This window comes from Hermetia illucens, chromosome 4 (assembly GCF_905115235.1).
Source record: "Hermetia illucens chromosome 4, iHerIll2.2.curated.20191125, whole genome shotgun sequence".
NCBI lineage: Eukaryota > Metazoa > Arthropoda > Insecta > Diptera > Stratiomyidae > Hermetia > Hermetia illucens.
This window is the reverse complement of record NC_051852.1, coordinates 171,500,898-171,518,547: the sequence shown is the minus strand read 5'-3', so window position 1 is coordinate 171,518,547 and position 17,650 is coordinate 171,500,898. Positions and strand designations below refer to the sequence as shown.

Genomic DNA, 17,650 nt, shown 5'->3' with positions numbered 1-17,650 from the left:
AATAATAATCCGTAAAATAGAGGATGGAGAAATACTAGGAACTGACATCTGCCCATCAGGCAGCCCGCACCGATGACCCGGGACAGGTTTCCAATGTGACATCTGGAATATCAACGTCGGAGGAAACATCACGTCGGGGAAAACTTTTATTTCATTCAGTTGTCAAATTCGGAGCGCGTGCGTTCTTTTCATCATTCTCGAAATTGACGGAAATTTACCGAAAACGATATCCCATCGCGCGACACACGTTTGAATCTTTTGCGTTTTTGTTTGTGATATTCCGTGCGCTACTCGGGACGGGACGCAAAGCGTGCTCGGCATAAGAATCGTTGGGTGTTTTAGAAATTAGGCGGCGCGTCTCGCGCGACCGACACCCTGCAACTGCGAAGAACTTCGCGGTTCGTGCGCGTGTATGCTGCGGAGCGCCCCGTGGACAGACGGCTCCGGCAGTTTCCACGTCTGATTGTGAGTTGGTTGGATTGCGCCTCGCCTGGACACGCAGCGTGTGCGGGATCAGTTTGAGGTTAAACCAGGATCGACGCGGCTCGGGCTGTGTTGTGTTGTGAAATTTTGTGCGAAAAGGGGGCTCGAGTGGTGAAAAAAGTCATCTCGTAATGACTTCAGCCGCCGACCAGGAAGCGATTCTGCGGGGACATGAGATTCCGGCCATCTTCCGGCTTTGGGAGGAGAAGTACTCGCAGCCAGGATATGATCCAGTCCCAGTGCTCAAAAGGTAGGTAGCAGGTGCGAGCCAGGCACTCCGGAACCGGGCAGCGGACCAATGGGTCCAAATGGAAAAATCCGAGGGCTCCCATTTGGACGTTGAAGAGACTTCCAGTCTGTGACCCGTGCTCGAACCCCGCGCGAATGTGACGTTTCTCCGTGTTTTTGTTGGTGGTTTCCAATGGGATTATTGGAACGACAGACGGTTTGACATTCAACTTCAGCTTGTGGCGATTTTTATTTTCTTTGTGACGGGAAACAAATGAATGTCGCTCTAATTGTATACCGCGAAAAGTTAGTGTTACAATGAACGAATGACAAAGGTGCAGTCACTCCAATCATGGGTGAATTGTCACCATATTGAGAGGCAAATTTCTCCTTATATTCTGGATGAATGCAGACGACCTTGAAAGTTTTTGTAAACAAACCCAACAGACTGAAAATGGTTTGTTTTGATCTGTTTCCGGGTGACATTCTCCGAATGGATAAGGCCCCTTCTAACTTTGAGTTGGAATTTAAGCGATCCGAAACTAAAGTGATCGGAAAAATGTAAACAGCTTATTTATATATTTCCCCTTACATGCTTTTATGGAGGGTTTGCGGCAACCCCAGCTGTGCGAGACTATCAAATCGGTAATGACCGGGGATAGGATCGGCTGGTCTATAAACAGCTTCTCCGCATACAAGTCTCCAGGCCCAGATGGCATAATGCCAGTCATGCTACAGAAGCAGCAGGAAAGAGTTGGCCCGTGGCTTGTTGAGATTTACCGGAGTTGCATCTCTTTAGGATACGTACCGCAGTCCTGGAGGCCGCACGAGTGGTTTTCATACCGAAAGCGGGCAGGCGCGGTCATGAGCCCGCGAAGGACTTTCGACCAATCAGCCTGACCTCTTTCGTGCTGAAGACCCTAGAACGGGTCCTGGACATTCACTTAAGAACGATTATGGAGAGAACGCCTTTCTCTAAGTCCCAGAATGCCTACCTCAAAGGAAAATCCACAGAAACCGCCCTCCACAAGGTAATTGGCACGGTTGATCGGTCGCTTCAGTACAAGCAGTATACCCTTGCTGCCTTCTTGGATATAGAGGGAGCTTTTAACAACGTCAGTACCAACGCCATCAAGCAAGCCTTGACCGGTATTAGATTGGAGGGGTATCTCACGCATTGGATTATATCCATGCTGAGTACCAGAATAATCTAGTCGGATCTGGAAGACAACCACTTGACCAGAGCTGTGAATTTAGGCACGCCCCAGGGTGGCGCCATTTCACCGGTGCTCTGGTTAATAGTAATGGACAAAATTTTACGTACATTGGCCAGCAGCGGGGTGAAGGTAGTGGCGTATGGTGTATGGGACTTGGTGATATTAGTATCAGGTATGATTCTGCCCATTATGAGCGACATCATGGAAGGAGCGTTGCGAAAGACGTGCCTGTGGGCCGCAAGATGCGGACTCAGCATAAACCCAACCAAAACGCAACTGATGCTATTCACCACCAAGACAAGGATACCTGAATTCCATCTACCACAGCTGAATGAACAAAGATTGGTTCTTTCGTCTAATGTAAAGTATCTGGGTGTAATCCTGGATCCTAAGCTAAATTGGAGGTTGAACATAGAACTGAGGGTTAAGAAGGCCTGTATAGCCTTCTATGCCTGTAAGAGAACCTTTGCAAAGAAATGGGGTCTCCGGCCGAGGATGGTTCTCTGGATGTACACTGCTGTACTACGTCCAATCCTGACGTATGGCTCTATTGTATGGTGGCAGGCTTTGAAGAAGACATACAATAGAACGAAGCTTAATAGGATTCGAAGAACCGCGTGTGCAGGTGCTACGGGGGCTCTGCAGTCCTGCCCGGCAGATGCTCTCAATATTCTCCTGCATCTCCTTCCTCTATACCTCCACATTAAATATGTTGCAGCGTGCAGTGCCATCAGACTACATGAGTCCGGATGCTGGGCAGCGAAGTCCTACGGCCACAGCAACATTCTAGATGAAATACCTCGAGAAATCTGGCCATCCCCCACGGACTATGTCACACGCAAGCTGAACTTCAGGAGAAACTTTGCTGTGGACCTTCCAACCAGGGCAAAGTGGAAGACCGGCGGCGTGTTGCAAGACTATGACACGGTATTCTTTACGGACGGATCAAAGATGGCCTATGGAGTCGGTGCGGGGATTTTCTCGAATACACACGGTGTATCCAAGTCGTATGGTCTCCCAGGTTTCGCCAATGTATTCTAGGCGGAAGTAATGGCGATATTGGAAATCTGTCGATGGCGTGATTCAAGCCCCAAGCGTAACATAGCCATTCTGACCGACAGCCAAGCGGCCTTGTACTCAGCGACGACATCTTCCCGGCTTTTGGGGCAGTGCAGAGACGCGCTTAACCGTCTGGGCGCTCAAGGTCATTCTCCTCTGGGTTCTCGGGCATAGGAACATAGAGGGGAATGAGCGGGCTGACGGATTGGCCAGGCAAGGCTCTGCTCTTGGCAGTCCCTTGGCGAATACAGTCGGTGTTTCGCTGGCAACTGTCGGGGGCCGAGTCTACTCGCACTAGCTTGCAGCCGCGGCTTTACAAACTGTGCCAAGTCAAGGAGAATTTAGCACGCTTATAACATAACCCGATCGCGAGAGCTCCTGCGCCAGACGCGTGCAAATGCATTCAAGATTACGGCGGTCTGCACGGGGCACTGGCCCATAGGGGACCATGCTGCTAGGCTCGGCATCGAAACTCCACGCACTGTTCCAAAATGACTCGCAGTGTGTAAATGTAGTGAATGCGGGATGATTCGGAGCAGAAACCATCCTGCTCTCTGTCGATCAAGCTTTCGAGATGTTCTTTGATGCGTTCCAGGACTATTTTAGTTGTTTAGTTGATCCTTGATTGCGATGCGGTATACACTTCTAAATCATTGCGTTCTACAGCATCTTCTCTTGTCACGTCTTACACTACGCTAACTTTTGAGGATTTAGCTTAGTATTGGAGTTCGAGCGCGTCACCCGCTTCCGTTCATCGGTCCATTTCCACGATTCCGCAGTCAGCCAGATCTCATGAAGCTCCTTCGAGATTTGGTCGACGATCTGCGCAGCACCCGAGAAAAGAGCATTTTTGATGGCAAGCTAATGTCCATGGATATTCTCAGACGAGTTACTCAGTATATTTGCCGTTCGATCAGTAAGCTGCTACTAAAGCTGCTGCTGATCACGAAGTGAATCCACCTCTTCATCGACAAAAATACTTGGCGACTCCATAGCTTCGCGAAGTCTCCTTTGTAGGTCTGCTTTACTTCCCGTCGTAAGGAGCTTTAACGGTGGCAGCTCCCAGACAGTGCCTGGATAAATGTGTTCATCTGGCGCCCGAGGTCGGACAAGCACCAGTTAAATAGCTCTTGGGCTTTGTTGTTTAGGATGTGTGAAGTCGTCGGCAAGGCGGCAATAGTGGCTTGGGCACATGAGACGCCCGAGTCGAAACTTGGACGGGTCTGGTATTGCGTTGATTTGTTAATTGAATTTGAGTTGAAATTTTAGAAAGTTCTGCAGTTGCGGTAGCTTGCAGGGTGTTTCATTTGATCCGCAGTTGATGCAGCTAGACTTTTCTTCTTTACTGCATTTCTCGGGTGCATGTGTGTCGACCCAATTGACACACCGTTAAGGCATGAGGCAGTTGGCTGCAGTGTGGCCGAGGCGCTGGCAGTTTTTGCACTGCATTGTACGTTTGTTACGTACCGCTTCGAATCTCACTACTGTGTTCAGTAGTGTTCTCGTTTTTACGAGTTTCGCAGTATTGAAACCGGGTTGAAAGGAAACCAGCCAAAGGTTGAGATTCCTATTCTCCTTAATAGAGCGTCGGGTCTCATTCTGGCGGACGTCGGTGGCTTCGGAGAGACCTGTTTGGGAGGGGGAAATCCGTCCTCGGGTGGAAGCTGTGGAGCCCTTGGAGAATCATATTTATAGGTTTTTCACACTTCGGGGTGTACGAGAAAAATTTCTTGCTGTTCGTCCAAAGGAAATGTTGAGTTTCGTCGAACTCCTTAATCGAGTTAACGAGTATTTTGTACCCTTGTGTATTTTGTACCCTTTTTCAGGGTGTATTTATTGGGCAACTTCTCTAAGTGCACCGAAAATAATCTCTAAGATGACCATTTCTTCCGCCATGATGATTATAGGAAGCATCTTTGCTTTTGGGTGGTTTTTCGCGCTACTTGGTGTGCTGTTTGATATCGTTGGATGTGTCTCTGTTTTGGGGTGATCTTCTTCCTAAGTTCGAGGATCGGTAGATTTTGCCGGTCAATTATACTTTTCAGGTTGGCTATCCAGTTCGCGTGATTGTTCGGAATTCGGTGGCTGAGTCAAACGAGGACTTTGATAGAACATCGTCCGGTGATGGCGCGGACGTTGCACCGCGCTTTTGTCGTTTAATTTTCACCCATTCGCCTATGGTGAAAATGGAGTTCTAGAAGGGCCTGTGGAGACAAAGAAATATAGGATGAAAGTTTGGCCGTTTTTTAGCCTAGATTTTTAGTTTAGCCGCGAGTCCCCAGACCGGGGAGACAATGTGATGGCTAGGCGATCGCCGACCGAAATGGGGAAATGAGGTTACGTCTGCTTAATATAATTCACGTCTGTCCGTAACCACTTCTACAGCTCAACTACTGTGAACTGCGAGACTGACTCTGTGGACGGACCTTTGGCCCTTTTATACCCCACGGAACATTCCAGAAAGGCATGCAAACATTAACTACCTTTGGGCCTTTGACAAGATCTCCTTACTGGCATTAGAGTCACCTGTTCACAATTATCCTAAATATAAATATAATACCTAAAATATTCTTGAAACGCATCAAGGATACCTCCCGAACGGATAGTATTATCGGGATGCTCTGAGATGAGGCACTAAAAAGTGAAGAATTTCACAGGGGTACGGGCCAGATTGAGGGTGTATCAACCAGAAGGCGAAAGTTGCGTACATAGAGGAGAGGCGGAAAGAGTACACATAAAGATAAGATGAAAACTCCAATACGACTTAATATTATATGCTCCATCACAACGTCCTCATAAAAGTTATACGGGACTTTCCCTCTTTCGTTAACAAATTACTACACCTGACTAGTCCGCCAGGCTTCCTAAGGGTTTTCACCCTCCCAATACATTATATTTTGTCCGTCCGTCTTCACACGCCTCATCAAATAACTTCACAAAGCGTTTAATTATGTGACCTCTCGTTTGACTATCTCAAATGCGCTCCAACATCAGATTTAACCAAGCCAATTGAAATCTCTCAGACCATTAACCAAAAACTGAATACATGAATCGACATTCTTTTCTATAATTACAGACTTTCAGAGATCTTCGAAGCAGAAACGGAAATTTACATGCGAAAAGATCGCGATCCTTTCGATGAGCGACACCCATCACGGACAGACCCTGACTGTGAATTTGGCAGATCTCTGAAACTGCTTTTCCGTAAAGATCATTTTATGAATAGAGTGAGTATCTTCTTTGTTGGAATCGAACTATAAACCATCAAAAACTAATAATAATTCCCTTTCATTGCAGCTGGTCAACGATTATCTACGTGACAATTTCTTTTCACGGCAAAATATCCAGAAAAGTTCCTTAGAATTAAACATAGCAGCATGCCGTCTGATTCTTGTCATTATGCCAGGACTCGATACGTCGGCAGTATTTCAAGTAAAGTGTCGAAATTCTGTCACAGATACCCCCATTTCAATCCACACTAAATTTACACGTTGTAATTATTTCAGGTTGAATACGATAGTTTAATAAATCGCCTCTTTAACTGGGCCATGGATTCGGTAGAACCACTACAAAGTTATGCAACGGGGCTGCTCGCTGCCGCCATGGAAGTGCAAGATGTTGCGGTCACTTTCCGGGACCTCAATTTCCGTTTGGTTCCAAAGATGCTTAAGCGGCTGAAAATGTTGCAACGGATATATAAAAATAAACTAAATATTGATCCCTCTGAGATTCTCTCGCATCCCATGGACGGTGTTGTGAGTTTTGAAAATACCCCGGAGAATACAGAAAGCAGTCCTGCTGGGACAGTCAATGAGAAAAATATTCCAACCTCCGAAAGACCTTTTGCCCATTTGGGAGGCGGGTCGGTTCCGAACAGTCCTGAACAGGCGAACGGGAACAACTTAAACGGGCTGTCGAAATTCGGAAATACTACCAACTTATCAACGCTACTAGAAAATGATGCGAGTCAGAACACTTCAGATGTCGCAAAGTACACAAGAAATTTTTATATTCCAATTTATCCGCCCACAACAGCAACGAGTCAGATGCTGATATTACGATACTTGACGTCGATGGGCGAGTATCAGGAGGTACGTACGCAGATTTCCAAGCCATATCAAACACTTTTCATCGCTCGTTTCATCCCGCAGTTCCTAGGCCAAGTGTTCGAAAACAATGCCATGTCATTGATCTTTGGCTACATTGAAAATTTAGATGCAAAGGACACTTGTCTCGCGTTTGAAGCTCTGAAATATCTGGCCTCATTGTTATGCCATAAGAAGTTTGCATTGGAATTTATAGCCCGTGGAGGCTTGGAGAGATTACTCAAAGTGCCACACCCCAGCGTCGCGGCCACAGGAGTCTCGATCACCCTTTATTATTTAGCCTATTGTGAGGACGCCATGGAGAGGATATGCGCGATGCCGCCCGAAATCATCACGGAGCTCATCAAATACGCGCTGTGGTTACTAGGTTGTTCCCATGATTCAGGGCGGTGTCACGCCACCATGTTCTTTGGCTTGTGCTTCCAGTTCAAAGTAATATTGGATGAATTCGACAAGCAAGATGGCCTACGACAATTGTACAACGTGGTAAGTATGATGGTGATACTATTATGCATGATTGGTAATCCTGATTGTCCATAGATATCGGTGCTGCCCATCCTCGCAGATTACGAAGACCCACCCGTGCTGAATGACGACGAAGAATGTGCGGCAAAGCAACTTGTCCGTCATGTTTGTGTTTCTCTCAAAAAATATATGGAAAGTCATTTATATTTCAAGTACACACATTTTATGCGACAACAATGTCCAAATTTGGCCGCTGAACAGCCAACGTTCCGCGCCAGTAAATGCACTTTAGAACAAATAAGCGAACAGGTGCGAACGTTGCAAGAGAACCTCCCGCCAAAAGCTCATTGGACACCTGTTGAACAACTGCTGCACCTGCGTGGAGTGACGCTCCTATTGCGAATCATCGCGTATTCCTATGAATGGAATAATAGTGGGAGGTTTGTTATGGTAGCGTCTATATCTGTTCTATCTAAACAAATTTTATGCCATTTGTAGAGCGGAAACAGTGCGGTCAGCATTGGATGTTTTGTCAATTTGTTGCGTTATACCTCGTGTCTTCACTGTCTTCTGTGAGTTGTTAGAGTTTGCAGACAATAGCTCCTCTGCCGGTATAAACACTATTCTTGGTGCCGCCATTGGAGAAATCGTAACAGACGCGGAAGTTCAGAAGGCTGCATTAGCTGTATTGGTTCATTGCATTTGTGCGCCGACTGCAAGGGTTAGAAATGAATCCTTTTCATCGAATAATTCACACTAACGACCTTTTACTTTTCCAGCCTATGTCGACTGCTCGCTTTGGCGCAACAAGTTCAGCTAAAAAGAAAATCGCAAATCGTTTTACGGAGGAGCTAGTGGAGAGAGTTTGGGAGTGCGTTTGCTCAAACAACGGAATTATCGTTCTTCTGCAACTGATGCAAGTAAAAACACCGATCACTGATGCAGATTGCATTCGTGGTATGGCTTGCCGCGCACTTGCTGGATTGGCGCGCTCGGAACGGGTGCGGCAAATCATTGGAAAGCTTCCACTTTTCGCCAATGGTCAGCTACAACATTTAATGCGCGATCCTATCCTTCAAGAGAAACGTGCCGAGCATGTGATCTTTCAAAAGTATGCTCTTGAGCTGCTCGAACGGGTCTCTGGAAAAACGAAAACGATGAACCAACAATTGGATGTATCGTTGGCGAACATTCACAAGGCCAATGTCGTTGCACAAACCAGAATTCAGTACAATGAGCAACAGCTTAATCAGTTGATATATGAACATCTACAATCGCGAGGACTCACAGGATCTGCAGCAGCGTTGCAAAAGGAAGCCTCCCTAAATATTAATCAAATACAACCAAAACCTGTCATACATCATTCTCCGTTCAGCTACAAGTAAGTTTCACTTTATAATGAACTTTTTACAACGTTGGTTATGGGTACAATTTTTTTTAGAGGGGGAGTAACGAATTCAGTGTCACGAACTCGGTTGCGAACTCGAACGCAGGAACTCAACAATATCATCCATTTGACAATGTCCACCTCTGACACCCAAACTGCTGTGAACGGCTTATCGGAAAGCCAATCGCCGACAACGGAAGATCCTCCATCCGCCACTGTCACTCCCATAAAATTGATTAAAAAGTCAGCCTCCACGCAGCAGTTCAACACCACATTATCAATCCAAAGCAACTCCTCGCAGCGTTCCTTGCAGAAACAAATATCTTCTGCAACGGAGACCGTTATCAACGACGCACCGCCAACCCAACGCTGCAACTCTCTGACAATTACCGAGCCTCCACCAAGTTCCCAAAGTAACGTTACACTAACAACAATAGTCACAGAATATCTAACAAACCAACACGCGCTGTGCAACAACCCAATGTCCACGTGCCCGCAGTTCGATCTCTTCGTTCCGCACAAATGTCCTGATCCAAAACCCAACAAAATCCTAGACCTTCAACTCAACCTCACAGCTCGAATGTTCAAGGCCCAAGCAGGCTACAATACTACGCGCCTGGATCGGAGGTTCGTGCACACGCAATTCTGCCCGACGCGGACCATTCGACCACAAGACTACAACGAAATACAGTTTACGTGCTGTGATCTCCTGCCGTGCAATAACCTCGTTTTAGCTGGAACGTACCATGGCGAGGCGAAAGTCTATAACATCAGCGAGGGTACAGAGGAGTTTTCTTCGCAATGTCACGATTCATTCATGGACAGTGTAAAGTGTAATAGAGAAGGAACGTTGGCGTTGACTTCATGCTTCTGGCGCCCACCGCTGTCTGTATTGTGGTCAATTGATAAAAAGGAGTTTGTGAGCAAATTGCAATTCGCTGAGGACTTCTATTGCGAATTCAGTAATGTGACGCAAGACAAAATCCTCGGGACAAAACAAGAGGTAAGTGTCGTTAGTAGGATTTATATATGTTGTTACGAATTTGCTTTCACGTACTTCTGCCGCTGTCACCAATTGTTAGGATTTCCTTCACGTAACCCCTTCGCTGTCACCAATTGTTACGTTCTTAGCTATTCGTATTCATCACTCGTTACATTACTTGCTTTGCGTAGGCTCGTATCACTGGATTGCGTAACACTGAACACAAAAACCCGTTCTATAACTTTAATACAAGCTATCCACTCTTACCAGGCAGGGAGTTTCAAAAAAGGGTGCGGATTTTGGGTCTGTGGGATGAACTCATGATTTGGCAGGGCCTTAAGAATGTGGCCAATGGGGAGGTTTTACCCTGTTGGTAAAGATGCCGAATTAATGGATTGGGGTGGTCCTCCGTTCTTTCGAAGAACCTTTCCATTAGTGCGAGAACGTATTCTCGAAGTGGTTTGACTTTGGCTCGCCTATACACTTCGGGGTTTTTGCCAATCTTTTTAGTTTTCCAGTTGTATGACAAGCCTGTGCAGTGTCTGAGGATTCGGCATTCGAATGACTCGCATTTTGCCATGGTTTGGTTGGAGCATGAGATCCAAATTGGTGCTCCGTAACAGATAACGGGTCTAATCAGGGTCTTATACAGTGTCAGTTTGGTTTTGGTGCTGAGACCTACTGTCTTCCGAAGAAGAGAGTAGATGCCACTGACTGCACCGCGTGCCTTGCTGATAGCTGGGAGCTGGAGGTGGGGTTTGAACTTGAGGAGTTCATGCAGGGTTACTCCCAAGAATTTGATCGAACTAGATCTGCTCATTGTGGTGTTCCTGATTCTCATTTTCAAGCGTTTAGCTTTCCTGTGGATGCCTCTAGAACCTAAGTATCTAGATTTTCTCCTAAAAGTGCAGATTTGCGTTTTTCCCTCATTTATCTTGATTGCCCAACTACAGTAGTACCTGCAGAGATCTACAATGTATTTCTCAATCGCTTTGGCTGCCCTGTTGGGGTGGAGGTTCGAAGCGAAGATAAGCGTATCATCGGCGAATTGGATCAGGTCAACGCCATCATCGGGGATCGGAACGTCAGCCGTGAAGATGTTATAGAAGGTTGGCCCAGAAATGGATCCTTGCGGTACACCCGACGTTACCGGCAAGACATACCGCTGACATAAACGTGCCTATCTTCGAAAAAACTTAACGCAAGTCTAATTATCGGGACTGGGAATTCATTATCTATTAATTTGTATATAAATCCGTTTACCCACACGGAGTCGAAGGCCTTTTCTAAATCCAACGCACATACTACTGTGGGTTTGTTTTTGACATTAAGTCTTGAGACGACCGTGTCGTGTAGGTAGCTCAGTGCATGCTGGGTTTCGTGTTTGGAGCGGAATCCGAACTGGTGGTCAGGGATAATTTTGTTGAGGTTGCAGTGCTGGACTAGCCCAATTGTCCATGCTTTCTCAAACAGTTTGCCAAGGTTGGATAATAGCGAAATGGGCCTGAAATTGCTTGACTCGCTGGAAATGCCTTTTTTCCGGATCGCAATAATTTTTGCAACTTTCCACGTGGATGGAAAGTAGCCATTATTAATGCAGTTTTCAACAACTGCTAATAAGAATTTCAATGAGGCTCTGGGCAGGTTCTTTATTACAAAGTTCGGGGTTTCATCAGGCCCGGCTGACCTTTTACCCTTGAGGTTTTGGGTTAAGTCGGTAAGTTGTGGTAAACTCAGAAAATGTTGCGATTCCGAAGGCTTGACTGAGGTGTTGATTGTGGGGAATTTAGTTAGCTTCTGGGAGTTCTCAGCGACGAAGGCCTTGATTGTTGAATCAACAATCGACGATATAACCGGGTTGTTTTGAGGCGGAGGGGAATTGAGCTGAGTCTCAAAAGATTCCGCGAGAACGTGTGCTTTTCTAACGTCACTGCAGATGTGCTCCCCGTTCTTGGAGAGAGCGATATTACGGGATTTGTGTTTGCCGGTTAGCTTGTTGATATGCTGAAACATATCTGGCCCGGGTTTAATATCTGCTAGTTTCCTTGTCAATTATTTGTTGCGGAAAATCGCCACTCTTTGCCGAATTATTGTACTCAAACAATTAATTCGGGAAAGCAATGCTTTATACTCAGCATTAACTTTATTTCCATGTTTGTGGAAAATCGGTTTGAGTTTCCTACGCCAAATTTGCCTGACTTTCATCTGGAGCATGATATCGTGAGGGACTGAGTTATATTGTAACTCGTCGACTTTGATAAGCCTTGTGTTTCTGCGTGTAGCAGTATTAATGGCATCTGTGGCCAAGGTGATGGCTTTATCAATCTCTATGTCTGATAGATTGCGGTCAGTTGCGAGTTTTTTCAAGTTCAGCCTTGGTGCAAGGTCTGACTTGAATTTGTCCCAGTCAGTGCGGGCGAAGGACCTTACGATGGTCATCACTCGCTTTCGCAGTTGGGAGGACGAGGAAAGTTTAAGTAGTACTGCGAGGTGGTCAGACATGCCCGGTAAAATATCCCTTGAAAGTTCAGGGAAGTTTCATCCGAAAGGAGGAAGTAGTCAATGATTGATTGACTACTGGGTCTTGTCGGCGAATCTGGCAAAACCAAATCGACATAGGCTGGCGAGTAAGGGTCTTGGATCCATTTAAGCAGCGTTTCCCTATTTCTGTTGACTGTCGTATCGCCCCAGGAGGTGTGCCTAGAGTTGAAGTCGCCACCGAAAATGAGGTACTTGTATTTCAACTGGAGATTGCCCAAGATCTTAAGATCTTGTCCCAGTTGCTCATTTCGAAAGTTGCATTTGATGTAGACGGAAACTACCAAATTCCCCAAAAAAGTCAAGCGATGACGGCTTTACGGTTTCTTACCAGGGCAGAGGCAAATCGTCAGACGCTGCCTCATTCTCAAAACGAATACCAAAATCCGTCTACCATCAGTGGTTTTTACTATTGCCGCCGCGGCGGAAGAGGTCAGCAGGTTTTCAATGACGACTTGCTCAAATTGATACGTCTTTTCTGACTAAAAGGGCAGCGCCAGTGTTGTTGTCATTCCGGATAATATTATACCCGGTGAATTGCACGTTATGCCTGCTGTTTAGTTTCGTTTCTGAAACGCAATAGAAGTCTGCTTTCAGACTGTCAATCAACACTTGGGCAGTGGCACGTTGGGCGTGTGAGATCAGGGACGCGGAGTTAAACGTGATGATATTTAACTCCATAGATTCATAATGACTTTTATAGCGGCGAATTTCCGCTGCTCATTAGTTGAGGCCGACGCGAGAGATTGCACCAATTTGCGGAAGGCGTTTGGTGCGGGGAGCAGGTTGAGCGTTTCTGGCAGCTTGAGCGTATGATACGCTGGGATTGACCAAGCTTTCATTGGCTCGCTTTTGTTTGGCAGCTTCCTTCCTGGCTACCATTTCTTTGAATTCCAGGCACCCGCGATAGCTCGCTGGTTAGCCAGCTTGGCCGCAGTTGCAGCAAAGAGGCCCTTCGGTTGCTTGTCTTCCGCATTCCCCGCGTGGATGGGATTTTGTGCACCTAACACATCTGTGCACAATTGAACAATTTTGAGCGATGTGCCCAAAATTTTGGCAGTTCAAACACTGCACTTCCTCAAAACTTTTAACCTTTTCCAAGGTTACCTTTTGATGGAGGATGTTTTTCACCTTCATCACCTCGCTGAGCTCTTGAGAGGGCTCGAAAGTCGCGATGAATAATCCTGATTGCGATTTCATCGGTAGGGGCGGATTTTCGCTGTGCAGAAACTTGTCCCTGCGCGTAACGAGATTCGCAACTGTGTTCAGTTGGAAATCTGGATGTTTTGCTTTCAGTTCTTCCAGGATGTCTACGGGGTTCGTTTTCCCGTGGAGTCCGCGGATAACAACAGACTAGGTGCGAAGGGAGAGTGGCGTCCTAGTAGTGGCATTAAGTCCCTGCTCTTTCAAGAGGGCGAAGACCTTCCCGTGATCTTCCGCCGTCTCCGTAAATATGAGGGTCCTGTCAGCCCTCGTATTTTTAAGGGACATTTTTAGCTCCTTATTTTTCAAAAGTTTTAGGAGCGAAGGTACGTTCAAACCGTCCCCAGTCATAGCAGGGATTCTTGTCTTTTTTGACTTACTCGGTTGGGGGAGGGGGGGGGGGGGTTACAGTTTTGACACTAACCTTGGTCTTGTTTTGTTTCCTCCTCCGGACGAAGTTGAATGGGTCACCTTCGTCGATGACTTCGGGGTACGTTGGTGGCGGTCCCATGCTGTCCATATCGCATTCTTGGCTGGTTCCTGGTGATTTCTCCATCGTTGCTGGTGCTCCCCCGCTGTCGATGACGATCGGTTCACGATTGGTCCTTGATGTGCCGGCTCGCACCGCCTCTTGTAGTGCTGCTAGCTCCTGCTTTAGCTGAATTATCAGCTGTTGTCGGCACTCCAGCGGATGTGCCAAGGCTGCTTTTTCACCTCTGAGCTCTTCGAGCTCCTTCCTTAGTGGGTAGTAATTTTCTGAGGGGCCCGTGCTTCCCTCCTCCTCAGATGATAGCTCCCCAGGGAGTGTCAGTTTAGATCTCTTGGCGGACATTATTGTCCCCAAGCTCGTCCTCTGTTGTTCTCGGAATCTTCAGGTATTCATTGAAACTTTGTGGGCGGATTTTTGCCCCTTTTATACTACGCGGAACATTCCAGAAAGGCATGTAAACACTTTACTAGAAAACTACTTTGCGACAGGATTTTTCTACCGGTATTAGAGCTATCTGTTAACAATTATCGTAACTAAATATTCGCTCTACTGTTATACAAATTTGGTATCTTGGCTAATTGTCATAACTACGATTCACATTGACGTCACACATAATTTTCCAAAGTGATTTTCGTACCAATATGTTGAGGAGAATTAATTGCGGTCGATGATTTTCTGCTTTCCAGGCTGCGACTATTTACGATCTACACACAGGTCAGAAAATATCAACTTTTGTGCCGAAAATTTCCAACCAATACACCAAAAATAAAGCCACATTCTGTCCAACAGACGAACTCATCCTTTCAGGTAAATATCGGTTCAAGCACTCGTTCTTGAAAGTGCTAGCTTGATTTCAATGAGTCTGTATTTGTAGACGGTGTCCTCTGGGACGTTCGGGCCGGCAAGGAGATTCATAAATTCGATAAGCTAAACCAAACTCTATCGGGAGTTTTTCATCCGAATGGATTAGAGGTAAGTGTTGGCCTAGAGTCTTGGCGAAAAGCATTAAACATTTGCAAAAAATTCGGTTTTTAGATCGTCTCCAACACCGAAGTGTGGGATCTCCGAACATTCCATCTTCTGCAAACGGTGCCCGTTCTCGATCAATGTCTGATAAAATTCTCCCCCATGAATGTGATATACGGGATCAGCTTGGACCTTGACACCCGGGTGGATTTCGATGCAACCAACAGTTACGACTCCAGTTTCAAAGTTCTAGATGCCTACGATTATTCAAGTATATCAACGATTGACGTCAAGCGCAACATATATGACATTAGTATAAACAAGTACGGGAGTCACATTGCGTTGGTGGAGAACCAGGGAGCATATGAATCGTCGCAAGAAACCTTCATTCGAATCTACGCTGTCGGGATGAGAAAAAACGACGAACAAGAAGAGGTCAGTGGATGCACTAAGTGTAGGAAAGAACAAAATGATGACTTTTCTCTCTAATCGATTTCGCAGGAGGATATGGACGTTGCCGAGACAGATGAGAACTCGGCGTCAGACTCGGACTCCAGTCACAGTAAGTATACTCTGTTAACTCTTGCGCTGTAGTTAGTAACCATGCTTAAAAATCAGTCCGAAAATAATCGAATTCCCCGTCAAAAAACATATCTTCCAATTCCAGTCTTCCGAATCGACAATGGTGGCGATCGACGAAGGAATCGACGACGGCGGAATAATCGGCGCAATCGCAACGATGAAAACGGAAGCGAGAACGACGAATGGGAGACAGTGGGAACCTCGTCAAGCAGTGATAACGATGATGGCGATAACGAGGACGGGGAAAATGAGGATGGCGACAGCGACGCGCAGAGCGGGAGCGATGACGAAAATAATGACAACGACTCGTGGTCGAGTGAATCAGATATCATGGATGTCGAGTTCGAGCTGTTGTGATTGATTTTTAAGATTCCTACGTTTTTAAGTGTAAATTTTTGCTTTGACATCCTTGATCCCGGAGATGAAACGCGCGACACGGGGTATCTCCTTTCATATTTATTTCGTACTAATCTAATCTCTGTCCGTGAAGAGAAGGGGATGAGTATCGCAATATGACCTGTTAGAAACGAAAGACCCGCATTTGTATTTAATTAAACAAAATAGTGATATCATAAACACGTTTCAAATAATCATTTCTCCCAAGTCATTGTCAGAAATACCGAGGAGTGTCCGAACCAGGGACCCGATTTGTAAACTTTTGTTATTCTAAGAAATCGATATTTTCTAGTTCGATATTTGTAAGTTGAAAAGGCTACAAGTATATAAAACTCTGCGCATTGTTGTCGTGCTGCACGACACTTGTCCAATTGTTCGTTTTTCTCTGAACTGATTGTTCCTTGTCTTAGGTGGAAATCAATTCTTGTTAAACTATAATATGCGAATTGGGACATGGTAAAAATGGAGATTTAGCGAAGGTCAATCTCCGTTGTTACCAGTAGCATTCGTTCTTTGTCTATTCGTGGTAGGGCCTTCGCAGTTAGAACTTTAAGAAACCTGGAGATACGTGAGTGACCGCCAAAGGCCAACACGATTTCTTTTGTACATAAAGAGTTGTAAGGAGTTTAAATATATATTTAAAGAAAAAAAAAATTTAATACGAATAAAGAAGAACATTTCTCAGAAAAATGGTTTTACTCAGTTCGATCATTTGCAAATATGTAATCAGTTGCGTCTCGCTTCGAATCGTTGTCATGGGAAACCACCTTGTCGTGTAAGCTATTACACTAAAAGTGTCCAAAACATGAACATGGAAGCTTTGGCTTTGAACTCTCCAAGTGGTAAGAAGTCAAAGACTTCGAATCCACCCACGATCATTAGGTCGCGGCCGAGGTGCGGATTTTAAAGGTCTCACCAAACTCCTATGCTTTCCAATTCAATGGAAAGCTTGCATTTATTATAGACTTCGCAGCCAGCCAGAAAGGAAAGTACTGCAGCTCTCATCTTGGGGAAAAACAGGCAATCCGACTACAACCCATCCACGGTACTACCGCCTAAATCTACCCGTCAGCGGAAGAGGAGGACTTGGTAGTATGAAAGTTGAGCCACTAAGGACAAGAGGCTGAATCCTGCCTGTTAGAACCTTCTTCTTCGTCCTTCCTTACCCGCAAGAAAGTGCAGCTAACAACGTGTACGCTACTTGTTTAACGCCGCTATGTGAGAATGGGCAGCGTGAACCTGGGAAGACCCCATGCCGGCGTCAGAGGAGGCACTGCAAAAGAAGGTGAAATACCATGGACATGGACATGGCTGCACCGTCAGAAGCGATAAATTCCAGAAAAATCGGGCGCAAAGAAACAGAATCTTTAGTAGATAGTGGGTCCAAACTGAAAACCCCGGTAAGATCCACATCTGACGTAGCAGACTTCTGGCTGCGGTAATGCTCGCAAGAAGCGTAAGACCAACACTTCTGTGGTCGGTTACGCTTTATGTGCCCCGCAGCAGGGCGTATATGCACGCTCCCTGCAGCAACTAGGACCAGTGTAC

At 46.0% G+C, this 17,650-nt stretch overlaps 1 protein-coding gene across 1 annotated transcript; it reads left to right on the top strand.

The window, feature by feature from the left end:
- The first annotated feature begins 80 nt into the window (after positions 1-80).
- Positions 81-16,786, top strand: LOC119656314 (protein mahjong). The gene is made up of 14 exons (XM_038062761.1): positions 81-733; positions 6,064-6,214; positions 6,285-6,419; positions 6,494-7,078; positions 7,139-7,579; positions 7,634-7,998; positions 8,057-8,279; positions 8,338-8,939; positions 9,000-9,948; positions 14,845-14,965; positions 15,033-15,130; positions 15,194-15,559; positions 15,626-15,686; positions 15,777-16,786. The coding sequence occupies exons 1-14, from the start codon at positions 615-617 to the stop codon at positions 16,061-16,063; spliced, it is 4,503 nt and encodes a 1,500-aa protein (XP_037918689.1). The 5' UTR covers positions 81-614; the 3' UTR covers positions 16,064-16,786.
- Positions 16,787-17,650: the final 864 nt, after the last annotated feature.